The following is a 23,121-nucleotide window of genomic DNA, read 5'->3' on the forward strand; positions in this document are numbered from 1 at the left end:
ATTAAATCACCAGTAAATTATTTAAAATAGCAATCTGTGATTTTTGCAAATGGCAGTGACTTGGCCGCAAGGCAATAACAACACACCCATATACTTTTATTGTCACGCAACCTGGTGCTCTTTCATTAACAGTGGATTGCCACTCACTGTGATTCACTGTCCACATCCAATCAGTTTCTCAAACTTGTAGTTCAAAATTGGTTATACATTAGTGGTGCTTGCTAAAGCAAACATTGCTATTATTTGTGCTCACAAAGACACCAGACTGTCCGTGTGTCCAGAAAAACTAGGCTGTGCGCAGACAGTCGGTGCGTACTGTGCTGATGGTAGAATTTGTGTCACGGGCACTGTGCATGAGACGTACTGGCACACCGAAGTATACTTTGGCCTTTACTAAGTACACTGTTTTATAGCGGTCGACTGATTTATCGGCAAGGTCGATAAATCGTACGATATTTAGAATTTTTTAATTATCAGCATCGGCCGATAAATGTTCCCGTTTGTCCATTTAGTTTCTTAAGCTGTGAGGGCGCCGAGAATCACTTGCTAATATGTGAAGGAGCCATCTGATACATGTAAACAACCAATCACAGTTCGTTTTTTTGTTACCTGCCATCGTGTTACTACAATTATAGACTGGTGTGCAACAACCCAGTTAAATGGTCACTTATATTAGAGCTGCGACAGATGCGTATGAGCTAAAAATGTTAAAGTGCTCACCTGTTTCATCTCTGTCTCTCCTCGACTAACTTTTAACTGTCTTGTCTAATGATAAAAAGGCAAATGTCATTAAAACTTACATTATATACACTGCTGGTCAAAAGTTTGGAATAATATACAGATTTTGCTGTTTCGGAAGGAAATTGGTACTTTAATTCACCAAAGTGGCATTCAACTGATCACAAAGTATAGTCAGGACATTACTGATGTAAAAAAAACAGCACCATCACTATTTGAAAAAAGTCATTTTTGATCAAATCTAGATAGGCCCCATTTCCAGCAGCCATCACTCCAACTTCATTCTAAATTGCTAATTTGGTACTAGAAAATCATATCAAACACAGTTGAAAGCTATTTTGTTCATTAAATGAAGCTTAACATTTTGTGTTTGTTTTTGAGTTGCCACATTATGCAATAGACTGGCATGTCTTAAGGTCAATATTAGGTCAAAAATGGCAAAAAAGAAACTCTAGAAACTCGTCAGTCAATCATTGTTTTGAGGAATGAAGGCTATACAATGCTTGAAATTGCCAAATAACTGAAGATTTCATACAAAGGTGTACACTACAGTCTTCAAAGACAAAGAAAAACTGGCTCTAACAAGGACAGAAAGAGATGTGGAAGGCCAGATGTACAACTAAACAAGAGGATAAGTACATCAGAGTCTCTAGTTTGAGAAATAGACACCTCACATGTCCTCAGCTGACAGCTTCATTGAATTCTACCCACTCAACACCAGTTTCATGTACAACAGTAAAGAGAAGACTCAGGGGTGCAGGACTTATGGGAAGAATTGCAAAGAAAAAGTCACTTTTGAAACAGAAAAACAAAAAGAAAAGGTTAGAGTGGGCAAAGAAACACAGACATTGGACAACAGATAATTGGAAAAGAGTGTTATGGATCTTAACCCCATTGAGCATTTGTGGGATCAGCTAGACTGTAAGGTGCGTGAGAAATGCCCGACAAGACAGCCACATCTATGGCAAGTGCTGCAGGAAGCGTGGGGTGAAATGTCACCTGAGCATCTGGACATACTGACAGCTAGAATAACAAGGATCTGCAAAGCTGTCATTGCTGCACATGGAGGATTTTTTGATGTGAACTCTTTGAAGTAGTTTTTTTTTCAAATTCTAATAGTAATTTTTCACGTTATTAATGTCCTGACTATACATTGTGATCAGTTGAATGCCAATTTGGTGAACAAAAGTACCAATTTCTTTTCATAAGAGCAAAACGTTATTCCAAAATTTTGGCCGCCAGTGTACATCTGCCAATATGTGGATATCTCGTTTAAACAGATGTAATTCACAAACCTCACAAAATTTGCGCAAATCCAGCGTCCTGTGGAGCACTCGTATATCTTCCTCTGAAGGGCGTATTATAATAGCCTAGATCAAAACTCAGTTCCTCCTATTTACGAATGTTGCATGACGGTCATTACCTGACAATCCAAGCAGGTGATCCGGGCTGTGTAAACTAGAAGCAGTCAGTAGATTGCTGCTCTCGCTCGATCTGCACTAGCACGTGAGAGCAACTTCAAAGTAAAAGCGCTTGAGCAATGAGTAAATGTCATATTCACTGTGCACTGTATTTACAATTGGTTTGATTTGGTCTTTTGGAGATAATGCGATTATTAATGCGCACATGGTTGCTGGACTACCAGGTTTTTCTCCTTCCTAATATATTAACAATTTCTTTATGAGCAAATAAATAAATAAAATTGGATGACTAAACAAAAATCAGAATAAACTGCTATCTACCATTTAAAACAATCATATTTTTGAAAGATTATTTTTTACAATGTTAATGTTTTGTGAGAAAAACATAGTGCTAAATAAAAGTTCATTAATTTTTTGAGCAATTTTATGTATATGTTATTTACTATAATAAATTGTGTGATATATCGGCATTATATCGGCCTATCAGCCATCCTGCTTTCTGGATATCGGCATCGGCAATTAAAAAAACCATTTTGGGTCGACCACAGTATGACCACGAGCCCATCTGGACGTGTTCGACATACGTGCACTACGACTGCTATGTGATACTCTTTAGTACATTCAACGTCAAGCGCATTTTCAGAAGATGCACAAATTACGTACTGTGCTAATGACAACATTTGTCACGCAACCACCGTGACTACCCTAGCAATATCCTAGCAACCTCGTAGCAACGTTAATCAGTTGGTACATCTTACCAACTACATAGCAATGCCTTGGCAACCACCCAAAAATCCTAGCATTGCGGCAGTTACTTTTACTTTTTTATAACTAGTTGTGGCTAGTTTACTATTTTGGCTTCATATCTTCCCTGTGGCCTCCATACCAAAGATACAGAGTAGGGATGTGCCAGGGTGGTCAAATAATTGACTAATCGTGGCTGCACACTTCTAATATTACTCCCGCGCAGATGAAAAAAATATTTGCGCACTGCACGCAGACTCAAAGGTGTGTGGGGAAAAACTAGAGAATTCTTGTAATATAGCTAAATGCATGCTCACTGTTTCAACTGGAGTCCATATGAATGTTTATTTTCTTCTCCAGTATGGAGTTGAAACTTTGAGTAAAATCTTAAATAATACACATTAAGTCATGAAACAACATGAGGCGTGAGCGCTATTGGTGAATGCGAAAATATGACGGCGCACCTGAACGGTTGTTCCTTATGATCATGCTTGTCCGGCGAGAGATTAACATAAACAATCACTTATGTCTAACATGAATGGGAACAGGTGCAACAAAAAATCATATCGTATCTGCGTATAAGACTTTGCAGTATAAATGCACTAATGCAGCCTAATAGATCTTCACTGTCTATGTTGTTAATATTAATCAAAGAACAATATTGAAAAGAAAGCCAACGGCTCTTTATTTATTTGATTTATATTAGCCTTCTTTGTTCTTAGTTTACTTTACACTTAGGCTACTGCTTTATTATTATGTCTATTTACCTGAATAATTCAAAACATTAAAAAATGTTACTTAATTGAAAAAACAATTAAATTAAATAAGTTAATATGTACATTAATATTTAACTTTTTAAATAAAGGAATTTATTCAATAGCATATTAGTCTATCAATTTTTACTGTGGTATTGACATATCAAATATTAGGAATTGTTCAATTTAATGTACAGTGTGTGCATGTACAGTATATACAGTGTATAAATATACATATAAATTCTGCTCAGGTGGCCGAAGGTTCTGCCCAGTAGAAATAGGATTTGCTCAGCAAGAACAAAAATTAGAGGGAACATTGGTGGTGGTGGTTTTAATGGGAGACGCAATTCTCAAATTAATTGAGACTCAACTTCTTCGAGAGCATTTTGCATGATGATAGCTTGCTGTGCATTACAGTTTTACAGTCAGCACAGTGAAACCCTCTGCAAGACATTTCATCTCCTTAATGCATTGTTTAGTCCTTTTATGTGCTGTTGTTACAGCAAAGCGCTGCATCAAAATTTGTGAGGTGCTGTGGAGAGATTAAGGTCTTTTGTTGATTTTGTCCGACACTTCTTAAATAGTTGCAGTAAAAAAGGTTTAAACTGCTTGATGTCAAGAACTAGATGTGTAACCGAAATATTATCACAGCGAGGTTCGCCCTGAATCACTTCGGATACATTAAAGCACGTAATTCTGCATTCAGGATGCGTATAAGCGGTTTTGTGCCACTCTGTATTGGAACGTTTCCTATTTCTTACTTTTCTTTCTTTGATTTCTTAATTTTTGTTTTGTGTAAAAGATTTAATAGTTATTTAGCCTATTTATTTGTTGAATATCCATTAGTCATCATATTGAAGTGCTGCACTTTGTGTCCATATAAATCCCTCTAAAACACATCTGATCAGGGTCACGTGAACACAACAGGGGCTAAATATACATCCTTAACACAGACTAGTCGTTCAAACAACCGACCGTCTAGTCGATTATGAAAATTGGTAGTTTTGCACATCCCTAGTACCGAGTTGAATGCCTGTACAGCTATGTTGTGATTCTCAAAGCACACTGATTGTCTTTTTAAGTTTTAGATCAATGACAGAACTAATACAGCAGCGGTTAGCAGATACTCACACTCTGCTTTGATAGCGGCTGTGTTGACAGGTATATAGGGGTGTCTGGCCAAGAATCTGGATCGTAATAGGTCCTGGCAGACGCGTCGAGCTGCTTTGGTCAGCTGAGATGTGTGCAGGAAGAACGCCTGTCTGGTCTTAACAGCAACCTTTGGGCTTCCACTGTGACTCACCGGCAGACCGTGAGGACTCTGAAAACCAAACACAGACAGAGAGATGAGAGAGAGGGCCTGGGTGACAGCGGAATCTAAATATTGAATTGAAGTGAATGTCCTGAAGTTTTAAACATAAATGAAAAGTTCTGCTTATTCACTCAGGGTCTTCCATTTAACAGTCACAAAGAAGCACAATAAAAGAGAACTGCACAGCAAAAGAAAAAATAAAACAGACTAAATAAAACAGGCTATGGGAAGAGAAAGAGAACTTCATGAGCAATGTCTTGAGCCCTGCAGAGTATGTTTGGAGACAATCTACATTAAACCCACCATGTTGCTGCGGTTGGGCCCGGGCCTCTCTCCATCCAGCCTGGTTGGCATCTTCAGGCCTCCATACTTTTTCCAGTAGGTCCAGCAGGAGGCACACAGTCTGCACTGCATGTTGGGTGGCCCCCATGAGTACCACTGATATGAACTGGTGGCTACACGCACACAAACACATAAAACAAAGTTCTTTCCAAAACTACTTTGCTCCAGTCATAGTTACATTTTCAACAAACACTAATGTTAAAGGGAACATATGTGATGCATCTATCATTTGCTATGGGCCATTTTTGAAGAAACATGAAATTAGGTTGAAAAGCTATTATTAAGTCTCAGCTTTCAAATTTTCGCAATGTTGTCATGAAATCCAAATTATAAATGTTGTTTTATGCTCTTTCACTGCTCTATAGCTCCTGTCAATTTAAACAGGATAGCTGCATATAGTATCTCAACCCTCCTCTTTCCTACACATTAAAGCAAGAAACAAAAAAAACACAAGAGTGAACATCAGAAGGGATTTAGAAAGATAAAGTGCAAATGGCTGAAATTATCATCTGTCATATAATGGCGAATCAGTGTTTCAACCATGGATAGACGTCAATGATATCAACAACTTTTACCTAAGGGTACATTTACCACAGGAAACTTATACATGTTCCTCAAGTGTTACTACATGGATAGCCTATGTTTTAAGTAGGGCTGTCAATTTAACGTGTAAATTCAGTGCGATTAATTATATTAAAAAATAACACATTAAAAAAAATTAACACATTTAATAATTTCCCCGGAACATAAGGAATTTTTCTACCATCGGAGCAATTCAAGCTTGAAGTACTTTTTGATTTTTTACGAGTAGTAATCAGCAGGGGGCAGTAAGCAACTCTAGCTCTACAGGCAACAAGCAGCTGTACAGACAACCAACCACAGCAGACAGGCCTTGTCCCAAACAGCACACTTGATGTGGACTTGTGGTCTCATGGCCTTCATTTGCGTGTTCCTGCGAAGTCCACGAGACCGTAAAGTGTCCCATTTTCCATTTTAGCGTTCAGAAAGGTGCTCACGAGCGCCTCATTTGTGCCCTCGATGCGCCCTTTGGCCGAGCCCACATCGGTCAACTACCCAACAGTCCACACTGCTTATCCTCTTGACCAATCACAGTGAACTGGAGTTTCGTGCTAGAAGAAATATTACTTCGGACAAGGCGATATCTAGTGCAGATTTAATACTGACTTTAATAATTGTTTTCTCTGATTGTCAATGACAGATCTCTTTGCTTTTCTTGTGTATATAGTATTACTTTTTAATGTGATGTGTATAACCGGTTTAAAAAAAACATTGTTTTATTTAGTTTAACAGATGGAATCATTCATATTCAGTTTATATTGAATAGTTTTTCTTGGGGAAGTTTTGCGTTCATAAAAGTAAATAACTTAAAACTAAACTTTTGCTATATTGTTTTAAAGAGGATCTAAAATATTAGGACATGAGAGAGCACGTTCCTGCACATAGCTGTAGCTTTCAAGATTCATTCTATTTATTTAAATGGCAATGTTCGTTCTACCGGCGATATATAACCTGAAGAAGTGTGTATGTGTGTATATAATAATAATGATTTATGCAATCTACGTTGGTGTTCGATGTCTGTTGTCCTTTCTATACATCTGACTGTTTTAAGCACCTGTCAGCAACTATCTAGGTAACTGAGTCATGTTTATTTGTCCTCTAAATATTTAAAAAGATGGTTTTTTTTGTTTGTTTGTTTTTATGTGCGCTTTGTATTTCAGAGGCTCATAATTAAATATTGTAATGCTTTATTGTCAGTGTGTTTATTGGAATTATTTAATAAAAACAAATATTGGGGTCTGGGTAGCTCAGTGGTAAAATACACTGGCTACCACCCCTGGAGTTCGCTAGTTCGAATCCCAGGGCGTACTGAGTGACTCCAGCCAGGTCTCCTAAGCAACAAAATTGGCCCGGTTGCTAGGGAGGGTAGAGTCACATGGGGAAAACTCCTCATGGTCGCTATAATGTGGTTCGTTCTCGGCGGGGCGTGTGGTGAGTTGAGCGCGGTTGCCGCGGTGGATGGCGTGAAGCCTCCACACGCGCTATGTCTCCGTGGCAACGCGCTCAACAAGCCTTGTGATAAGATGCGCGGGTTAACGGTCTCAGACGTGGAGGCAACTGGGATTCGTCCTCCGCCACCCAGACTGAGGCGAATCACTACTCGACCACGAGGACTTAAAAGCACATTGGGAATTGGGCATTTCAGATTGGGAGAATAAATAAATAAAATAAAAACAAATATTCAATATTACCTTTTCTAATAATAATTTGTAAAACTGTATGTATAACAAAAATGTAATTTAAAAAATGCGGCTCAAATGCACGCTTTTATAACTCTTGCACCCTCATGGACTTGCTGACTAGCACCCCATCGGTCTGCACTCACTTACATCACCAAGGTCTGGACTCAAAGGAGCACTGCAAGGGCATAGGGTGCCATTTGGGACAGGGCCAGCGACAAGTTCTTAAGTTCAAACACAGCTGTATGAAGTACAACTCTGAATGCAGGGGTCTCGAGTTTAAAGCTCTTAAGTTTAAAACTAAGTTTAACTTGACAATCCCAAAAATGCTGTTTATGAAATGACGCATCCAAATAAAGATGCTCCAAAAGTGTCCGGCCGACATGTGTGTTCATTAACACGTCTTTACGTCCTTATAGTAAGTCTATCTCAGACAGATTGTCGAATTCAATTGCAAAATGGATTGCTGTGGACTGCAGGCCAATGATAGGCTAATGTTCAATAATATGGAAATAAACAATCTATTGCATTCAAAAGCAAATTTTTGTATTGCCTAATCGATTCTTAAACTTCCCACAATAATGTAATTAATATTTTATTTGAATTATTATCTGTATATTTTATTTGAATTATTTTATGATTACCGTTATCTGAATTATTGTATTTATTATAGACATGTTATATTTATACAGTATTTATTTAATCATTCTATACTGAATTACTTTTATTTGGGGCCTTTCTCTGTAAATATTGATAAATGTGATTAATTGTGATTAATTTAAATAATGATATTTTTTGACTTAACCTATTAGTTATTTATGTCTTTATTTAATATATGCTTTAAATTCTGTCAGATGATGTCTGGAAATTGTTTGGAATCCATAGTCAATTTTCTCAAAAACAAAGTTTAATGACAGCCATCAATTAAATTATCATATCTCTGCAAAGGTTTGGCTTAGACACATGATAGTTATATCAAAAGCAGAGACCTTTTTTACTTTAGTGCATTAAACCCAAAATGTGATTCTGAGTCAAGGTGACTCAAAATAACGGAACAGGTCAAAAATGTTCATAACGTTAAGCTCCTCCCCAGTCCACCCTGAAATTAAGCTGAAAAAACAGGTAGTTTAGAAAGCTTCACTGTATTGATGTTAGAACCTTAAGCATATATGAGCGCCCGGTGTAGAAGTACAGAGTAGGGGTTGCATTGACTAGTTGTGGATCACATGATTTCAGCTAAGATTGTTCTACACATTGTTACAGAAGGAAGAATCATTCTCCGTCTACAAACTGTCTCACTGTAGCTGTGTGTCATTTACTTTTTATAGCAAACTTCAACAGCAAAATATATTTGCAAGTTAACCTGGAGCGCTTTGGTGTTTCTCTCCACTTACACACGCTATGTTAACACAGTATTGGACTTAATAGAAACAGCAATTAGTGCTCTACTTTTCTGGACAACTTGTCAACTAGCAAAAATAAGTACCAGTATTTGTGCAAGCCCTAATGCAGGGTGTTTTTAAACACGTTAAGAAGCTTTACTGGCCAAAGACTTACTGTAACAGCTCTCGCACGCTCGGCCCAGCACGACAGGCTGGCCCGGCACTCCCGGCACCCCCGGCACCACCCCTGCTCCGTTTACCAGCCCGGGCTTCACTACACTATTCACACTCAGCTGGTTAGGGTTGGGCTTGTTGCTGTAGAAAATAGAAAAGTGGGTCACAAGGGCTGCTGGATTTTATCTGGTCAAAGTGCAATCACTCAAGCTTGTGGTGAAATGCAAAATATAAGGTTGAACTTTGACCCCTTGAGGTACTCACTAGTTGGGGATGTAAACCTGCTTTAACTTGCTCTCAGCCTCGGCTGCTTTTAACCGTTTCTGTATCAAACAGAGAAAATGTTAGTGTGAAATCTATCAAGCATTTTAAGCAGTATACACAGAGAGGCATGATACGTACCTGCTGAACGTATCTGTCTGTGGTCTTCCACATGTAATAATACTCAATGATGCTTGTCAGAGACTTCCAAGGAAGCTGGAATATTAAAACAATAGCTAATTTAGAACCAGTATTTCTCATAAAATCACAACCGAAATTGCTGTATATGCATAAAATAATATATTAATACATATATATACTGTACACTTGCATACACATACATAGACCCTGTTTCAATCTGGTATTAAGATGCATTTTGGGTGATCCGATCACATGTGGTCAGCCCTAAATACAGGTTTTGTGATCGGATCAAAAAAAACACATACGAATGTGGTCAACAATGCATGTGTCTAGGGCTGCAACAACAAATCGATAAAAGCGATTATTATCGATAATGAAAATCATCGACAACGAATTTCATTATCGACTAGCTGGATGTATGCCGCAAGCACAGAAAAGCTGCGTCAGTGACGTCACTTTACAGCACGGTGAAAAATGTGTTGCATGATGAAACTCATTTGAAAAATAACAGAGACAAGCTGAAGCGGAAAAAAACACGATCCAAGTTGTCCAGGGCACGAGAGCACTTTATAAACACTTCAAAGAAATGTTTCATACAGTTTAATGTGGAGCGGTTGCTGCATCGGGTGCGTTGAAAGAGTGATTGTGCTGTTTAATGCGCTTAAGAGTTGTTTCTCTCAGGGCCTGGGTAGCTCAGTGGTAAAATACTCTGGCTACCACCCCTGGGGTTCAATATTTCGCTAGTTCGAATCCCAGGGCATGCTGAGTGACTCCAGCCAGGTCTCCTAAGCAACCAAATTGGCCCGGTTGCTAGGGAGGGTAGAGTCACATGGGGCATAGAGTCACTCCTTGTGGTTGCTATAATGTGGTTCGTTCTCGGTGGGGCGTGTGGTGAGTTGAGCGTGGTTGCTGTGGTGGATGGCGTGAAGCCTCCACATGCGCTATATCTCCGTGGCAATGCGCTCAACAAGCCATGTGATGAGATGCATGGGTTGACGGTCTCAGATGCGGAGGCAACTGGGATTCGTCCTCCGCCAACCGGACTGAGGCGAATCACTATGTGACCACGAGGACTTAAAAGCACATTGGGAATTGGGCATTCCAAATTGAAAAAAAAAAAAAGCACCTCCAGCACATGACTTACATTTTACTGCTATTTTCTGTTTTATAATATATACATGTTATGAATTAAAAATCAGGCAGGTATTTCCACGTATTTCACAAAACTGTTTGTTTTTACCGCATGTGAGTCTCCGTTAAACTTCACTGAGCAAGCGAGTGTGCTCATCTGCGTCAATCAAACCGATCGCAATGGAGAAAGGGAGCCCAATAATTTTTGATTAAACTCGTGCAACATCATACTGCGCTTTCAGTTTCAATGTAATTAATTGTGCAGCTTTCATTGATGTCACGCTGATGTCTCAGAGGTCAAAGTGTGCAGTTTAAAGGGTTTTAGATCGTTTCTCATCATTTAACCGCATGCAGTGAGCACCAGGATGAGTCTTTTCAGCGTGAGAGGGACTCTTCACTGCGTTTACAGATGATTGTACTATACTAAACTGTATATAATGCTGAATATAATGTATAATAATGTTAAGGGTCCTGATATTTGATAGTCCCCTTGATAATGCCAAATGTAATGTCTGATTTCACCAGTAAATTTATACCATGGCAAACATTATTTTACTGGATACACGTACACATATTTTTGAAAAGAATAGTTTAGAAAAATGTAATCAGCGTTAATACTATATTAAAACCTACAATATTAATTTTAAATACTTAAAATGCATGTAATCAGTGATGGTGCACAAGCATAAAGTATGTATCTAACATAATTATGAATTTTTCAGCTGGGCAGAATTATTAATATTTCTGTTCTGTGTTTACATTTACACCCTTCTGCTGAGCTGATTTTTTTGTCCCACTCCATCCCTGATTAATAATTTTACTCTTTAAAGGTGCAACATGTAATATACACTATATGGCCAAAAGTTTGTGGACACCATATGTGCTTGATGAACATTTGATTTCATTGCATCAATTTCCCCCTTTGCTGTAATAACAGCTTCCACTCTTTTGGGAAGGCTTTCCACTATACTGTATGTAGTAACATGGCTGCAGGGATTTGCTCTCATTCAGACACAAGGCTATCAGTGAGGTCAGGAACTCATGTTAGTTGCTGTTCCAGTTCACCCCAAAAGTGATCAGTGGGGTTCAGGTCTGGGCTTTGTGCAGGCCAGTCAATTTCTTCCACGCCAAACACAGTAAACCATTTCTTTATGGACCTCACTTGGGGCATTGTCATGCTGGAACAGAAAAGGGCTATCCCCAAACAGTTGCCACAAATTTGGAAGCATACAAAGCCCAAGCCATTACATAAAGAAACATTAAGATTTTTCTTTACTGGATTTAAAGGAGTAACCACATTCGTTAATTAGAAGGGGGTGTCCACAAACTTGTGGCCAAATAGTGTATTTACTGTACTAAAGCATAACATTATCATAATATGTTATCAGAGATTTAGGAAACATGCTAAGTTGAAATAGTGGCTTCTTCGAAAACAATGCTACAGTCAGTAAATTCTACTTTGAAATTTCTGTTTGTGTTTTGGCCTGTGTGATCCCGCCCATTGCCCAATAGTATTTCAACACCCCGGGTTGCCAGATTTGAAACAAGTTATTGGGCAAACACAGCGCTCTGCAGCCATGGAAGCCAGCAATACATCTAGCTAACATTGACAGTTATAAAAATCAACATTATGCCACAAGTCGACTGAGCTTAACTTGTACTGAACCTGGAAAATTCCTTTAATGTCAATGTTTTTAGAATGTTTTAAGTTTCATTTCCAATTATGTTAGTTTTTATTTTTATTTCAGTTAATAAAATCATTTTTGTTTGGTTTACCTTTTCATTAACAATAATAACACTGTTTCCAACTCTAAATTCTCACCGGATGAGCAGTGTTTGAAGCCGCACGTGACCCCGCATTCAATATTAATGCCAAGTTGCTACATTGCTTGGAAAAAGCATACTGCCTATCGTTGGCTTAATGAACTATATAAGTTAAAATGTAATGTAGTTTAATCCAAAAATGATGATTAATAAATATGACTCACTAAATAAAATGTAACTTTTTACACCCTTCAAGGCGCGGTCGCACTACACATCGTGCTCCATTCACTCCCATTCAAACATATTCGAACACGGGAGATCTAAAACTAAAGCTCACACAAAGAAATTTCACACTACGCAGTGGAGGAAAGTTCAATGGAATCTGGATAACGAAAGGTCGCGTGACCGATTGAAACGAACCTCTTGGCTCGATTCAAAGGACACATTTCAAAGATGCATGTTTTTATTGTTGCTGGAAAGTGAGTAGACAGTATATTCCAACATTTTGAATATATTATTCGTTATCTGTGATTTATTATTTATTAAAACCAGAAGCCCTCCCGCCTGACATCATATCATGGTTTGTTGTGATGTTCAGAATAATTTTGCGTGCTCAAAGCCTAGTGTGACCGGGCTTTATGTATGGTAAAATCACTGCAATGGCATTTTGCATTATTTTAACCCTATTTGTGGGGAGTCACATCTTCTGTCATTTTATTGGAGCAAATATGGCCATGATGGCAAAGAGAAATCAAGCTACATTTCCTATCCTTTGTGTCCCTGAATAAACTGGTTCACTTCTTTTGGGTGTGCCCATTTTCCACGGCTAGCTCCTCCCTGTTTCTGTAAGTAGACATTTTTGATGGAAGCCTAGAGCTAAAACCAGAGCTAAAACACTGTACTGCACTTACAGCATCAACCACCAGGTGGCAGAGTCAAACATTCACTTGGCACACACACACTCTCCCCTGCACAAAGGCAGTTTATCAGTCATAATAGCCATTATTACATATTATTTCCAGAGCAGAAAATCTTCTAAAACCATATTTGTAGCATACACTGAAGAAATTCTTTTTGTTCAATCTTCCATATCTTTTAAAGGGATATTTCATCCCCCCCCCCCAAAAACCAAAAAAAAAAACATTTGACATAATTTACCCATCCACATGTTTTTCAAAAAACAAATATGGGTTTGGGACAATGTGAGAGTGAGTAAATGATATTCATATTCATGTTTCAATTTTCATTTTTGGGTGAATATATTTAAGTGTAAACTCTGCCTGGGATGAACTCACAAAGTCTTGCTGAATGTCAGTGAAGTCTTTGCCATATTTCTCGAGTGCTTCCTCAAACAGGTTGGCTTCAGATGTGCTCCATTCCTCCATTTCATCTCGACAGAGCACAGGTCCTCCTTGGGGCACCAGCGCGCCAATGGCTCGTGTCATGTCGTAACTGTTCTTATGCAATGTGTCCATGGCATGAAACTGTAAAGAAAGCATTTGAGAAAAGAAATTTTCATGTCCAAGGGTTAAATTTCAAGACATAAGATTCCGTGGTTTCCAGCAGAGCGTGTCAACCAACTAAAAAATGTTAAAACACATAACCCCGGAAAAAACATTACACTGATGCTACCAAGGAGAATTTAAGTGTGCAGTGTGCGTGCGTGTGTGTGTGTATGTGTGCATGTTTATGCATGGTTATGTTGCCCTTTGGCATCTTTCCTGCATGTTTTGTTTACAAGAAATACTGGATAGTGAACACCCTGTTCTGCCTCTTTTCTGGTACACCCTACAGGCAGAGACTATCACCAGCTTCACGTCAGACCACGATAGAGCAATTATCACACAATTGCCTGATTTTGATTATTTGATCTAATCACGATTATTCAATATAACTGATCAGCGCATATTAAATTCCAACCACATATCGCCATCCAAATAGAGGAATCTTAAGAAAACATAGAAATGCATATTTTATGAGGGCTTCAGATGACCTCGGACACCTGCTCTGAACACAGTTGACAAAAAAGCACTCCGGTTTCACTTTATTTTCACCACTGGATATTTTTAATATTTCTGGCCATTACATAACTAAATGACATGCAAGGATTTGGCATTATCAGCTTCACACAGGAACACCGGGGACTTCCTTCATGTGTTAAAATGCAGTGTGAAAATAAGAGAGTAATTTATTACTACTGAGTCATTATATTCTTACATTATTTACCATTTCATTTTGAATATATTAATATAACATTCATGTAAGTTTGGGCTCCAATAAACCGTGTGAATAGAAAGTGTGTGAATGGAAAGACCCTATCACAAAAAAACTGAACAAGAGTACAGTAGCATTGAATATTAATATTCATGTAATTCAGTGCAATATTTATTTACAAAGCCTTTAAAAAAAAAAAAAATCATACATTTGAGCTATTTTCCCAAGTGCAGTGTGAATAAATGACTTAAAATGTATCTATAATATTAAGCTTAAACTGTAACTGATAATGTAAGACCGTAGCTGGACATAATTAAAGGGACTTTTGGGATTATTCATTTTATCGATTAGGTTCTGTTTTAGCATAAACTTGAAGAAAACACATATTTAAGCTTCTTGTTTGGCAGGATACAAAATAATGTACACCTTAAAATGTTCTGCCCACTATTCCATAAGACTGGCTAATTAACCATTTTCCAAAATATTCGATGTTATAGTTTTTCCAAACGCCATTAATTAGCATGAACCTGCTGAGCTGAACTAAAGTGTGAAGTGTTCCAGCAGTGTGCGAGTGTGTGAATGTGAGATGTGCTGTACCAGTGTGATGTCTCTGGAGGCTGCCGCGGCGCTCATGTGCAGACTGGGCTGCCGAACTGAACTGCTGCAGTCTAGAGCCCGCGCAAACGTACCCACAGACCTGCAGGGGAGGGGCCGTGGGGAAGTTTCAGAAAGAGAGGGAAAAAAGTGAAAGAGAATGAGAGAGTGAGACAGTATGAAAGACAGAGTGAAATTTCAGGGATTTATAACCCTAAAAGTTAAGAAATATTAGATTAAAGTTGGAAACCCCCCACTGACTTGCATTAATAGAATGATCAATATTCAAAATGTAAACAGCAGTGATGATTATAGTATTTGCATAGTGAATTCTGACTGGCCTTCTTTCTTATATCTGTTTGCTTACAGAAATGTGATTGGTCTTTCTTGTATACTTATTTAAATTTTACACTGCAAAGACAGTCACATTGTGTGTTGATTTTCATACACAGCTGACAGAACAAAAGTCGTGCCGAGTGTAATAACAACGGCAAAGCAGCTTTGATGCAGCATTTCATTTATACAGAACAGAAGTCTAAAACCTAAGCTTACCCAAAACGTTAACACTATTCTTCTGCTGCCTTGTAAGGACTGGTATTTCCTTTAGGAAATGCAAATCTATTTGTTGTTTAAAAGACCTTATTCACAGTAGTGCCATCTTTGATTTTTGATGGGAATGAAAATGAGGCCATGAGGGACAGACTTACCGTCTCTTTAATTACATCTGTCATTTAATGATGTCTCTTTTAATCCCCTTTCTGTTGTTTACAGTCGGTAGTTGATCAAAAACAAAAAACAATAAACCTTTAATTCTAATCACGTGTAGGACAGATGAAATAAAAGTCAAGCGTACACTACACGACTTGCAGTCGGCGCCCTGTGACTCATAGCCCGGTTTTTCGTCGTGCTGGTGCGAACACTTCAGGACTGTAGTGCATCAATTACACGACCATTCGTCCCCGACTGAGACCATGTGTAGCCTACACCTGGCTTTACGAGGAGTTTTGGGTGATCCGATCGCAAACGTACAAGCAAGACATCACCGTTACACCTGGTCATCTCTTTTGACCATTTGTGTTCAGATTTCGAGGAGAGTCTCTGATTTCATGAGGTCATACATCAATCATAAGGTCAGTGTTTTACTGAATGATAATAAAGCAAAAAAGTAAAAGACGAGAAAGAAAGCGCTAAAAACAGGAGCACAGATTCTCTTAATATTCCCAAACATTACAGAAACAGCAGAATACGGAGTTATTTTAGTGCAGTACCTGTAACTGAGCTTCTAGTGTGCATGCTGCTCATTTCTGTGTCCCAATTGTACATGTTCATGCATTAGCTTTTTTACATTTTCCGATCGTACGCATTTCCCTTTAAATCTGCATGGAACCAGCGAAAAACCGGCCGTTTCAGCTGCCCTTAGTGTCGTCCAGTTTCAAACGGATCACCAAAAATGCATCTTAAAATTAAGATAACGAAATTCACACTTGAGATCCGAGACTTCTCGTTGCAGACCAGTTGTCGACTCCAAACATCAAAGGAGACGAGCTTGAGTCATGTAGTGTACACTAGGTAAAAGAAATTTGAGTCTCTCTCGCTAACATGTGCTCATCTACAGAAATGCCAGCTTTCTTAAAAAGACAGTAATAATAATAATAATAATAATAATAATAATAATAATAATTCCTTACATTTATATAGCACTTTTCTAGGCACTCAAAGCGCTTTACATCATATAGGGGGAATCTCCTCAACCACCACCAGTGTCCTGTTGGTGCATGTGCTCAGACAGAAAAGAGCGCGACTTCAGACTTTAATCACTCCGCGCACATTTGTGTCCTATATAAGCATATTTAGTGCTTATAAAGCAAGATGAATATCATAAAGTTGTTGCATTGTCTGACGGAAATGCATACAGACGTGGCTGGCATTAGAGTGTCAAAATAAAGGTGCATCTTAAAAAAATATATATACATCGATATTTACGCGTTGCATCAAAGACATTGCATCGTTGGTTATTTGATTGATGCATCGATTCAAATCAGTGGATCGTCACACCCCTAGAGTAAATTGGCTCATGCTGCAGGATCTTACCGAGCGACGACGAGGAACTGGTCAATCTGTTTCTCAGTGAGGGGGTTGCTGGGATCCCACACCCTCTCCTCCAGTTTCTCAAGCTCCCGGCCATCATTTTCTCCTGACAAACCAACAATTACACACATCCCATCAATTCACTACAGGACACATACAGCTTTAAATTACACCTTTTTTTTCCTTGCTTCCTGAACTTCAAATATTTCTGAGTGAATTGAGTAAATATTGTATTCTACAATTACATAACACTCCCCTCCTGAAACAACCACCAGCAATCACTCTTGAGAAGGCGTTTTGACCTGGAAGTTGAAGATCAAGTTCGAGAGCATCTCAGCATATCCCTACATCCGTATAGCATATCATTATTTGCTATTATTGTTGTAACCTTGACTACACAAAATGGCATTAAATTACTGCATAAACTAAGCAAGATTTTAGAAAAGCTGCATTACCTACAACAGACATGTTGAGTCATGGTGCTTATATGATTGACACGGGTTCGAGTCCGATCTGTGATGTGTTCTGATCTTATTCCCCCTTTCTTTGCCTATAATTTCTGTCACTCTCTACTGCCCTATTCCAAATAACAATTAGTGGTCTTAGCAGAAGAGTACTGGGTGTACAACATCCTGAGAGCTTTGACTGTGTCAATAAGGTGTCATAAGGCATCAAGGCAATAAGGTGTCAAAAACTCAGTAAGGTGAAGGGATGGCTCACCCTCTTTGAGGAGGTCAGTGATGTCAGCCTGGTACTTATTACCCACTCTGATCTCTCCCTTATCAGCCAGCAGAGTTTTCTGCTGAGGGTCATACACCAGAGAATAGAAAAAGGCATCCTGCAAAACAAAAAGATACCTTGAGCGAGTCTTAAACAGAAACAAACACAGAAAAATGAAACGATGACACACTGGGTAACTTTGGGGGTATTTACACTTGGTCACTTCATGGGTTTTTACTGATCGAATTTGAATCCGAATGAATAAGTACATTCCACTAACACCTGGCAACATCAATGTGTCTCCACCAACCCAAAATCTTCAATTCCGATGCTATAAGCAAATAAAAATTAGTTCACTTCCATGATGGTTTTTCTTCAGCGATCTGCATCAAATAAATGAAGAAAAACGTTCTGTCTCTCCTACAACGTGCATCTGTCTCTTACTTTGTTATTTGTTGCATTACGTGATCCCTATGCAAATACTCTGTAACAGCTGTTATGCTTTGTATTTTCCCCATTCTGATGTAGCGCTGTTTGGGCAGAGTAAAGTTTACATACAGCTCTGGAAAAAATGAAGAGACCACTGCAAAATTATCAGTTTCTCTGGATTTACTATTTATAGGTATGTGTTTGAGTAAAATGAAAATTTTTGTTTTATTCTATAAAGTACTGACAACATTTCTTCCAAATTCCTAATAAAAATATTGTCATTTAGAGCATTTATTTGCAGAAAATGACAACTGGTCAAAATAACAAAAAAAGATGCAGTGTTTTCAGACCTCGAATAATGCAAAGAAAAGTTCATATTCATTTTTAATATTTAATATTAACATTTCATTTTAATATTCATTAACTTAGGAATCGTTCAGACTTGGTGGAATCAATATTTGGTGAAATAACCCAGATTTTCAAATCACAGCTTTCATGTGCCTTGGCATGCTCTCCGCCAGTCAGTCATTCACATAGGTGTTGGGTGACTTTATGCCACTCCTGGCACAAATATTCAAGCAGCTCGGCTTTGTTTGATGGCTTGTGGCCAACCATCTTCCTCTTGATCACATTCCAGAGGTTTTCAATGGGGTTCAGGTCTAGAGATTGGGCTGGCCATGACAGGGTCTTGATCCGGTGGTCCTCCATCCACACCTTGATTTACCTGGCTGTGTGGCATGGAGCATTGACCTGCTGGAAAAATCAATCCTCAGAGTTGGGGAACATTGTCAGAGCAGAAGGAAACAAGTTTTCTTCAAAATGTAATAAAACAAAAATGTTCATTTTACTCAAACACATACCTATAAATAGTAACTCCAGAGAAACTGATAATTTTGCAGTGGTCTCTTAATTTTTTCCAGAGCTGTATGTGGCTTGAACAGTCAGATGCATTTACACTTGACCGAGTTTTGTCTAGAATGCATCTCAAACCACCTCCAGAATTCATCTCGAATTAGTCTCGAATTCATCTTGGAAGGCTTGGACATTTGGTCTTTTCATGATCAGATAATAATCGATTCAGCAAAAACGTATGAAGTGAACAAGTGTAAATACCCCCTTTGTGCTGACTAGTGATGGATCACATGATTCCCATGTGCTTCTTCTATATGGCAATAACAGGAGAAAAATTCCTCTGTCCACAAACTGCATCCCGGTGTGTTTGTGTGCAAATACATTTGTGTGCGTATATGTATATATCTCAGTGATTTGGACCATGGCATGATTGTTGGTGCCAGATGGGCTGGTTTGAGTATTTCTGTAGCTGCTGAACTCCTGGGATTTTCACACACAACAGTCTCTTGAATTTACTCAGAATGGTGCCAAAAACAAAAAAACATCCAGTGAGTGGCAGTTCTGCAGACGGAAACGCCTTGTTGATGAGAGAGGTCAACAGAGAATGGCCAGACTGGTTCGAGCTGACAAAAAGGCTACGTTAACCCAGATAACCGCTCTGTAAATTGTAGTGAGCAGAATAGCATCTCAGAATGCACAACACATCGAACCTTGAGGCGGATGGGCTACAACAGCAGAAGACCACGTTGGGCACTTTATTAGGACCATAGTGTTCCTAATAAATTCTTCAGTAAGTGTATATATGTGGATATATTTTGGAATTATGTAAACTGAAAATAAAAAACTGAAACTGGAATGTTCAACATTCAAAAAAACACATTTGAGATGGAGTTCATCTGGAGTGTTTACATCCAAGCCAAAATTCTTGTAACTCACACTGAAACTAGTCAGTGGCTGACAGAATCTGTAAGTGAGTGGGACGTATGGTTGGAAATTGAGAATCCCCACATTCACTTTTTTATTTTTTTATTCCAGAACCATATGATTTTCATGACTTTCAGTTCTGTTAACAGTTCAAGAATGTGGAACACCAAATATGTTGACAGAGTTTCCAGCAGGGTAATTCAGTGGTAGCACTGCCTCAATGCTAAATCTACAGCGTGAAACACACAGCACAACCAGATTCCAGAATCAGGGAATCAGATTGTCAGATTCCCATAAGAATGACTCTAATGAGCATGTTCTTTTGTTTCTAGTGTGATTTCAATCCAGAAGTGCAGTTTCTGACTGTGTAGTTAAAGATACACATCAGTTTTGATGAAAACAGTGGAATTTTACAAAAGAAAAAATGAATAAATTAAATGTTTCACTTTTTTTTTCTTTTTATTTAATGTATAGTAGGGGTGTAACGGTACATGTATTCGTCCCGAACCGTCACAGTACTGACGTCACGGTTCGGTGCATGCAGTAAGACGAAGAATACATCTAAGTCAGTCACAGGCGATCCACTCCAATCCAGAAGGGGGCGCGTGTGGTAAAGCAACACTGTTTGATAACTGCCACAACAGGAAAAAGAGCAGAAGAAGAGACCATCTATGCACCAACCCAAAACAAGAATGGCTTCTCCTAATGCACAAGTTTTATTTTTCATTATTCTATTTATTTTGTACTTTTATAACACAAGAGATGCTTTTCAGTTTTGTAGTTGATTGTGACCAAATACCTTTTGTTTTTATCAACCCTACAAAAAAATATGGCCTATGCAAGAGTGCATTCTGTTTTCTGCTAGTGCTTAATACACTAAAGGAGGTTGTACTGTACCAACTACCTCAGGGGGGACTAAATGCCGCTAGGTGGAACAAACTGTAATTTGCACTACTGTCTGTTCAAAATAAATAAAAAGAAACCTAGCATTTGGGATTTGTTGCTTTTTCCTGTTGTACCGAACTCATATAGAACCGTGACCCCAAAACCAAGGTACGTACCGAACCGTGACTTCTGTGTACCGTTACACCCCTAATGTGTAGTAAGAATAATTTATTGGATTTCATTTATGCCTCTAAAAAGTCAGTGTAAACATACCTTTTACAAGAATTGTATTACATTTATTTCTGATTTGCTATATATGCTGTCAAAATCTGAAATGATCTCATCATTTGGAAATAGCCTGCTGAGGACAGAAAACGCAATAAGAATTGCATTTCTTATTTCCAAATAATTCTTCCTCAAAAGTACTAAAAGAATCAGTAATAGAACCGTTAAGAAACCGGATCATTTATAGAAATTGGAATTGTTAAAATCCTTATGACTCCCATCCCTAGTGGGACATGAGTTTTTTTTGCACCGCTTATGACAATGAAAGAAGAATGAATCCGCCAATGGAGATATGCATGCTTTTGTTTCTCGCACGCATCTCATCTGCGCGGACATTCCCTCCACTCACAGTTTTTTTTTCTCTCCCCAATCTGGAATGCCCAATTCCCAATGCGCTCCAAGTCCTCGTGGTGGTGTAGTGACACGCCTCAATCTGGGTGGCGAAGGACAAATCTCAGTTGCCTCCGCATCTGAGACTGTCAATCCGTGCATCTTATCACATGGCTTGTTGAGCATGTTACCACGGAGACGTAGCGTGTGTGGAGGCCCACGCTATTCTCTGTGGCATCCACGCACAACACACCACGCGCCCCATCAAGAGCGAGAACCACATTATAGCGACCAAGAGGAGGTTACCCCATGTGACTCTACCCTCCCTAGCAACCGGGCCAATTTGGTTGCTTAGGAGACCTGGCTGGAGTCACTCAGCACACCCTGGATTCGAACTGGCAACTCCAGGGGTGATAGTCAGCGTCAATACTCGATGAGCTACCCAGGCCCCACACTCACATTGTTAATACAGAGTTGGACTTGCCGGAAACAGCAAAGACCATTTTTATGGTAAACACTTACCTGCCGACTAGTTGATAACTTTTCTGGACAACTAGTAAACTAGTAAAAATGAGTAGTCATCCAAGCCCTGTATGTGTGTGTGAATATTAGAGGACTGGCTTTACTCTTAGCAGAGTCTCCAGTCTCCTCATTACTAAATATGAGGAGGAACATACTGGGTCAACACACTGAATAATTCATTCAGATCGGGACTCAAAATTAGCTTTCATTTACACACACTCACTCGCATACACACACGACAGATAAACATTTCCCTCTAGCAGACATACTGTGAACGTGGAGACAAAGTGAAAGGCAAATTCATGCAAACAAAACCAGCGGCACATGCGCACAAACACTCACCTCTCTGTCTAAATAGGACGTCAGGGCTTCTGTCTCATTCAGAAGTGTAACACAGCATTTCCCCCTGAAAACAAAATCACACAACACAGCGTTTAGAAATGGACTGAATCACACAGCTCCATATGCTGCTAAATGGTTCAGAATCGCTTCACACAGTTAGGTCCAAATGCTGTTGGATAGAAATGGCTTTTTTTTTTTGTTGGCTCTGTCATATAGCTGCAGATTTTCAATCGCTATATTGCAGTGAGGTAATCGTAGAGTCTGTCACTGTTTATTTTTCATTCCATTTAAAACCTTATCAGATGAACCGTTTCAAAATTAAAACATGTTTGGTGGACTCTCAGCCAATTTTAGGAGGCATAAAGTATCTGGACCAGGAAATGTTTTCCAGCTGTTTGTGGAACAGTATTTTGATGGTTATTCAACTAATCGTAGTGAAAGCAACATGGATAAAAAATTTAAAAAATGTAATATTTGAAAAAAGGTTTGAAAAATATCATAAACCAGGTTTAG

General features: G+C 38.7%; 1 protein-coding gene across 1 annotated transcript in view; it reads right to left on the minus strand.

Annotated features, from left to right (window-relative positions):
- Positions 1-23,121, minus strand: part of LOC127455038 (metastasis-associated protein MTA1-like) — a 79,457-nt gene that overhangs the window by 8,075 nt on the left and 48,261 nt on the right. Inside the window, exons 5-14 of the mRNA XM_051722586.1 lie at positions 22,609-22,672; positions 18,040-18,157; positions 17,323-17,425; positions 15,235-15,334; positions 13,719-13,907; positions 9,529-9,603; positions 9,391-9,449; positions 9,128-9,267; positions 5,274-5,425; positions 4,790-4,979 (exon numbers count right to left, since the gene is read on the minus strand). Of these exons, the coding sequence (XP_051578546.1) occupies positions 4,790-4,979; positions 5,274-5,425; positions 9,128-9,267; positions 9,391-9,449; positions 9,529-9,603; positions 13,719-13,907; positions 15,235-15,334; positions 17,323-17,425; positions 18,040-18,157; positions 22,609-22,672 (1,190 nt within the window). The remainder of the gene's footprint in view (positions 1-4,789; positions 4,980-5,273; positions 5,426-9,127; positions 9,268-9,390; positions 9,450-9,528; positions 9,604-13,718; positions 13,908-15,234; positions 15,335-17,322; positions 17,426-18,039; positions 18,158-22,608; positions 22,673-23,121) is intronic.

This window comes from Myxocyprinus asiaticus, chromosome 17 (assembly GCF_019703515.2).
Source record: "Myxocyprinus asiaticus isolate MX2 ecotype Aquarium Trade chromosome 17, UBuf_Myxa_2, whole genome shotgun sequence".
Classification (NCBI taxonomy): domain Eukaryota; kingdom Metazoa; phylum Chordata; class Actinopteri; order Cypriniformes; family Catostomidae; genus Myxocyprinus; species Myxocyprinus asiaticus.